The following is a 7,149-nucleotide window of genomic DNA, read 5'->3' on the forward strand; positions in this document are numbered from 1 at the left end:
TTTCTCAGGCCAGGGAATAAAGAATTGTTTCTGAAATGGTTTAATAAAGAGCAGCCATATGGCTACTTACTATTCTCTATTCTTATAAACCTCCTCCCTTTCTTGATATAACTGAGTCTGAAAATGAGTCTCATTTGGTTGCAAAGGCACTTACTCTGGAGTTGAGTTGTGTCACAGATTCTAGCCACAATTATCTTGGGTTTTGTATCTTTGGGTGAGCATTTCACCTCTTTGGGCCTTAATTATCTGTTACTTAAATGGTAATTTAAAACTTCTTTTCCAAAATACCAGTGAGAATTCAGTAAAAGTGTATATGGAATACTTCTAGCATAGCGCCTGGCATAGGACAAGTGCTCAGTAAATGTTTCACAAATGTTAACATTGAGCCATTTCCTTTTGGTTCCATCACTTTCATTGAGATCCAGACCTTTGAAGCTGGGCCCTAGAATTCTGTGGAGAAATCCAAGCTGGGTATCTTTTTGTAGCTGCCATTAAACTCCAGAGCAGATATTCATTACATCTCATGAAGTTAATGGACAGTTCAGGCTGGGTGACTTTTCTCATGGATTCTGAGTTGTTGTTCATCTGTGCTCTTTGTGGTTTATTTTGGTTTTTCTTACCTACCTTGCCTTTTTGTTTAAAAGGAGTGGGGTAAAGTAACACACAAAGGGTTTGTTTTTTTTTTTTTTATAGTGTAAACTTAAGAAAAAACTACCATTGTAAAAAAGAAAGAATATTGAATATATATTCTCATGATACGTTTTTACTCTGCTTTACATTTTGATAAGCTTTTTGGTCTTACCTCTATTTTATCTGTGTAGAGATTCACAATTATTATTCCCTTGTCATCAATTCAGTCATCAGTCTCCGTGGCATGAAAGTTGTTGCTACTGCAATCATTTCAGGCTCTGTCCCAAAAGAAGGTGTTAAGAGCTGCCCATTCTGGATGCAGATCTTGAAAACCTTCCATTGCAAAGCATATGTCCTTTTTTCCTACTCCTTATGTCTCTTCCTCAGCCTAGGGTGCCTTAGTGATTTTTCAGATTTCTGTTTAGTGGCAGAACCATTCCTTCAAAGCTTTTTGGGAAGCTCTTTATATAAAACAGACCAATCTGGATACTCTTGATTTTTTTTTTTTTTTTTTTTTCCCTTTTTTAAGGAAGGGTTTCCATTGGGAATGGGATTATTCTACTCATGGCAGGAATCTCCCCAGAGCTCAGAGCAGAAAACGACTTGCAGTCTCTGTGCATTGTGTGTTTTCGGATTCCTGGTGCTGAGGTGTTGGGTCACAGGGCAGGCACTTTCCCCATCATTTTCCTTACTAAGGGCTGTGTTAACCATTGCTCCGTTATTGCTAGCGGTCCCCTATCAGTGGGTCCAAGCATTTCCCCTCTCAGTCTTTGTGCAGAAGTTTCTTTCCGTCTTGGTGAGTTGGCCTTATAAAAACTGTGGCACTGATAGAATCAGATCTTAACACAAAAGCAATAGAATTGAAACAAAATCAGAAACGATGCAGGCTTTCATGTGTGAGATGCTTTTTCCCTCCTTGAACAGAATTCCTTAAGAATGAGTCTTGAGTTGTCTTGTTCTGTAACCAACAGGAGGCCTCACCAATGGCAGTGGGAGATACATCTCTGCTGCGCCAGGCGCTGAAGCCAAGTACCGCAGCGCGAGCAGTGCCTCCAGCCTCTTCAGCCCCAGCAGCACCCTGTTTTCTTCCTCCCGGTTGCGATACGGAATGTCTGATGTCATGCCCTCTGGCAGGAGCAGGCTTCTGGAGGATTTCCGAAATAACCGGTACCCCAATTTACAACTGCGGGAGATCGCTGGGCATATAATGGAGTTTTCCCAAGACCAGCATGGGTCCAGGTGAGGACTTGGCTTTGGCACTTAAGGTAACTGAAATCTTAATGCCTTAAATTCCATGCCTCAGATAAGGTATATACTAAGTAAATAGCCATGAAGTAATTGAAACAAAGTTTGCCTCTTAGTATGCTTCCTATTATTTATTTCAGAGGGATGTGGGGATATGAGGGTCATCAGATACACAGGTGATTGAAAAGAGCCCTTTAGTAATCTGGATCACATGCTTCAAACAAACCTTTTATCTTATTGTGGTGTTCCTAGTTCATGGGAACCTCACAGAATGTCTGTAATTTAAGGAACAGAAACACTAACACAAAGATGTGTGTACACTTTTGTTACTTAAATCACTATTAAGAGTCTTGCTCTTTTTTTTTTTTTTTTTTAAGATTTTATTATTTGAGAGAGAGCACAAGTGGGGTGGGGGGGAGGGGCAGAGGGAGAAGTAGACTCCCTGCTGAGCAGGGAGCCCAACATGGAGCACGATCCCAGGACCCTGAGATCATGACCTGAGCTGAAGGCAGATGCTCAACTGACTGAGCCACCCAGGCACCCCAAGAGTCTTGCTGTTAAAGAGAAATTATTCACATGTAAGTTTGGATGTCTGCTTGCTCAGGAATAAGATAGCTTCACTACTTTTCTGTGTCGTTCCACTCTGTAGAAGTGAGTCTACGTAGAGGTGAGAGAGAAGAGGCTACTCTAAAACACAGAATCTGCTTTGGCTTATCCCTCCCCGTTTGGCTGTTCTAGTGGCCTTTGCAGAAGGGGACCACCCTGGTTCTGGGGGAAAAAAGCCTAATTATGGTGACATCACCCATCCTTTCCTATTTGTCTCCATTTCTCTTTCTTGCTCTCTGTGCCCACTGAAACAGCTTCTAAAGAACCCATCTCCTCTTTCAGTTTTGCCATCTTGCTACTGGGCAAGGATTTCTCATATTTGGATCCTATAGACCAGATTGGGAGACAGCATGTTTTTTCTTATATAGTTACCTGAACTGAAAATCGCAGACTTGAGTACTACTTCAGAAGACACTGCAGGCATAAATCACAGCTCTTCCACATCATGAATGAGTACTGCTTCATATGCCCATGAGCTAAAGGAGACAACGAAGGGCTGTAAGCATGGAGTTCATTGATGTAGGGCTGGTTTCTAGAAGAGAAAGTCAGGTAGAGTTCTCCCTGAGTTATGCCCACCTTCACCCTCATTTCCCTGCCCCTCTGCTTGTCTCCCCCTCATCCCCACACATACATACGGTTTTGTATGTTTGTAATGAAATATACTAAAATTTAAATATACTTTTAAAAGCTCAGTGAAGTTAGGGGTACTTCACACTATAATTTTTTTCCTTTTCAGAGATTTCAGTGAAGTGAGCTCGACTAATTCATTTAAATAACACTATTTGTGTGTGTGTGTGTGTGTGCCCATATATGTGGGTGCGTGCACATGCGCACAATTTCAGAATGGATACATTATATAAATTGAACTAATCCTTATTGATTTCCAAGTCTTCCTGAGATGCTAGGATTGCCATTTTTTACTTTGTACTTCAGATTCATTCAGCTGAAACTGGAACGAGCCACACCAGCTGAACGCCAGCTTGTCTTCAATGAAATCCTCCAGGCCGCTTACCAGCTAATGGTGGATGTATTTGGAAATTACGTCATTCAGAAGTTCTTTGAAGTAAGCCTTTGTTCTTTCTGTTCTTTGACGTTAGAGAATCTCCGGAGCATTTTGATTTTCATTAGCTGTTTTTAGAATGGCAATCTCATTCCAGTCCTCAAAATGAAGTGTGTGTGGTCTTTTTGAAGAGCTTTTAGATGTTTCTCCAAGTTATTAGCAGCAGTATATCGTTTAAATACCCAAGCAGATGTGCCAGTCTATTTTAGGAATGTGTTTGGAGAACCGCTGTCCCCATTAGGATCCAGCACATTATTTCTGATTGTTATGATAGATTCACTAAACATGTCATTTTTAGAGGAAATAATCCTCGTAAGATAATTTTAGTAGGATCACGATAAAGTGTTCTAAAAAATGGGTTTTTAGGATTCCTGTTATCTATTTTCAAAGAGTTATCTTTGAATGTCAACTGTAGTGTTTTTCATCATAAACTACAGTCATGAGGATTGTTAAATGACTTCTTTTTAGGTGATCCTTCAGCCTTGGTTTCCTCTTTTACTTCTGTTATTATGAATAACGTCCACTCTTGTTACCATTGCTTTTGGAAAGGATTAATGAGATTGTTGGATTAATGTCTGTTTCCCCTACTAAACTAAAATGTCGGAAAGGCAGGGATTTTTTTGTATGCTGTTGTAACCCTGGTGTGCCGGTATCAGCAATTCCAACCAAGTCCTAAATCCAGAAAGGAACGAGACATTGAGATGAAGAACCTCTGTTACAGGGGAAAATGCTGGAACTGCACATTACCTGCTCCAGACAGAAGAAATTTGTCAATTTATACATCTTACTTTGTTCAGTTTGTGTGAAGATTTAAAAAAAAGAAAAGGCTCACTCACAGCCTTTGTATTCCTACCTTTTCTCACAAAGACTGAACTTCTTTGACTTTTTTTTTTTTTTTTTAAGATTTTATTTATTCATTTGAGAGAGAGAGACAGAGCACAAGCAGGGGGAGAGGCAGAGGGAGAAGCGGGCTCCCTGCTGAGCAAGGAGCCCAGTATGGGGCTTGATCCCAGAACCTGGAGATCATGACCTAAGCCAAAGGCAGACGCTTAACCATCTGAGCCACCCAGGTGCCCTACTTCTTTGACTCTTAACTCCTTAGTGATACACTAAGAAACCAGCATATTTGTAACATTTTTATTTACTGAGATTTTGTGATTAAATTCTGAGCAAAGTGAAAATGCAGTGACTTTTAAAGGAACTTTGTTTTATAAACACATCTGTCATCTTTGTGGTCTGTATTAAAGCAGTAAAAATTGTTGCTATTACTTTAGGTTCTTGTAACAAAGAGTAACCTTTTTGTGGTCCCTGTAAAATTACTGTAATATTTGGTAGCAAACAATCCATGTGCCCTTGCGAAAGGTTAGAGTTAATCCATTGTATCTTTAATTTGAATGTTTGTGCTTTTTAAATTGATCCAATACTTGAGGGGCAACTATCAGTCAAAATCAGTTTGGGGAATAAGCAAAAACTGGGGGTGCTGTACTAGATATGGTTTGTTTTTAAAAATTCAGAGAACTGAAAAACGATTTATGATGATTCTTGTTTCTGAGATGCATCTATTGAATTGGTAAAGTAATACCAGTGACTTTTAGGGGAGCCTGGGTGGTTCAGTCATTGAGCGTCTGCCTTCAGCTCAGGTCATGATCCCAGGGTCCTGGGATCGAGCCCTGCATCGGGCTCCCTGCTCGGCGGGAAGCCTGCTTCTCCCTCTCCCACTCCCCCTGCTTGTGTTCCCTTTCTCTCTGTGTCTCTCTCTGTCAAATAAATTTAAAAAAATGTTAAAAAAAACAAAAACAAACCAGTGACTTTTAATCCTATGCTTCTTCCCCTTAAATTTCACTTAAAATTAAAAATCCCCAATTAAAAATAAGAAACCAACATAAAATGACTTATATTTTTGATTTTAGAATGTCTTTTCACCACCATCTTGTTCCAGATAGAAGAATGTAGAGCTCTCCAGCTCTAGAGGTCCATGTGCAGGCAGAGATGGCTGACTGAACAGGGGATTATAGCTGTATGATTGGGGACAAGCTAGAGAACTTCCCTGGCTCACACAGCATCCCTGGTCCATAGTTCCCTTGTGTGGAAATTGAGTGGGTTTGGGAAGCTGATTATATATAAAATCTCCTCCAGTCTCATGATTATGTCATTCAAATGAAAATAAAAAGCCAGGGATGGGAAATCCTTCTAGGAAGAGCTTTAACATTTGTGCAGCCTTACCTCTAAATTATTCTACTAACTTGGCCCCCCGGACTCTGTTGCCCTATATATAGAGAAAATTTCAATTCTTAGAGTGATGTAGAACCCTAATTCAAAACAGAATGTCCATATGTTTAATTTCATGTGGATGAAAGAAGAACTTTCTAACCCATGGGCCTCAGACACCTGAGCGCTATAGATTTGCTCTAGGAAGTCCTTGAATCTTCCCCATACACTTCCTAAGGTTCCAGTAAACAGTGTCTCCCACATGTATTGCTATTTTTAGAATAAATGTAAATGCTCTTATAGTTAATGGGAATATAGGTTCATAGTATTAGTGAATTAATGGCAGCTTTGAGGAATTAGCAGATAAGTAGTGAAACTGCTGCTGTTGGGTATGTGAGAAGTTTTTCAACATTAAAATGGGTTCTTGATAATCAGAGGCTGAGAACTCTTGGCTTGAAAAAACAAAGAGTTTTTGAACAAAAAAGTTTAGTTAATTAATCATAGGGTGACAGGGCTAAAAGAGGTTATGCCAGTGGTTGATACAGAATAATGGATGCTTTGCTTTCTCTGGTTTCTTTCCTTCTACCTAAGTAATGGTGTTCACCCACACATTATGTCTAGTTTGGCAGCCTTGAACAGAAGCTGGCTTTGGCAGAACGGATTCGAGGCCATGTCCTGTCACTGGCCCTGCAGATGTATGGCTGCCGTGTTATCCAGAAAGCTCTTGAATTTATTCCCTCAGACCAGCAGGTAATTGTAAGTTTCCCCTTTAACTTTTCTCTTGGTGTTCGATGTTTCTCCATGGTACATGTAGTGAGCCCTGTAAATTTGTCAGTCTTTAGTTTTCTTGTACAGTTGTGTGTGTGTTTTTTTTTTTTGGTGCTTGTGGCTGCCTTCCTGTGCATGGCAAGCATGAACTGTGCAATTAATTGTGTAAATTTATAATAGATCCGGTGTCTTATGTTAAAGCCATTGGTTTCAAACACTCCTCTCATTGACCAGTCTAGTAGGCGCAATTTTACAGGTGGGTATTTTGTTTGACAAGAATTAAAGCAGGTTAAAATGCTAGAACTGACCACTCCAACAAATCAAACTTAGATGATCTAGCCCACCTACAATTTTCCTTCACTTCTTCCTTACTCATTCGTCCTCCCCTACCCTTCACTGAGAGAGTGCCTGCCCGGTGCCTGGCCTGGTGCCTACTCTGTGTCAGGCACCAGCGCAGACACGACGCAGATCGGTCCCTGCCCACAGAGCACCGGGGGAGGGGGGAAGAGCATTGGAAAGGGCTGGTGAGCACGTGAGAGCCCATGCTCGCGGCTTCGTGGGAGGCTCTGCGGGAGGGAAGTCCAGGCTGAGGACGAGTGAGGAGAACAGGGGCGGAAATCTGAACTGTTAGG

At 40.8% G+C, this 7,149-nt stretch overlaps 1 protein-coding gene across 1 annotated transcript; it reads left to right on the forward strand.

Moving 5' to 3' along the window:
* The first annotated feature begins 1,566 nt into the window (after positions 1-1,566).
* On the forward strand, positions 1,567-7,064 carry LOC145718036 (pumilio homolog 1-like). Its single transcript, XM_081809473.1, has 3 exons — positions 1,567-1,869; positions 3,415-3,544; positions 6,371-7,064. Exons 1-3 carry the CDS (start codon positions 1,739-1,741, stop codon positions 6,692-6,694), a joined length of 585 nt encoding a protein of 194 aa, XP_081665599.1. The 5' UTR covers positions 1,567-1,738; the 3' UTR covers positions 6,695-7,064.
* Positions 7,065-7,149: the final 85 nt, after the last annotated feature.

Source organism: Leptonychotes weddellii, unplaced genomic scaffold (genome assembly GCF_054177405.1).
Source record: "Leptonychotes weddellii isolate Sample4059 unplaced genomic scaffold, ASM5417740v2 HiC_scaffold_10262, whole genome shotgun sequence".
In the NCBI taxonomy this organism is placed as follows: domain Eukaryota; kingdom Metazoa; phylum Chordata; class Mammalia; order Carnivora; family Phocidae; genus Leptonychotes; species Leptonychotes weddellii.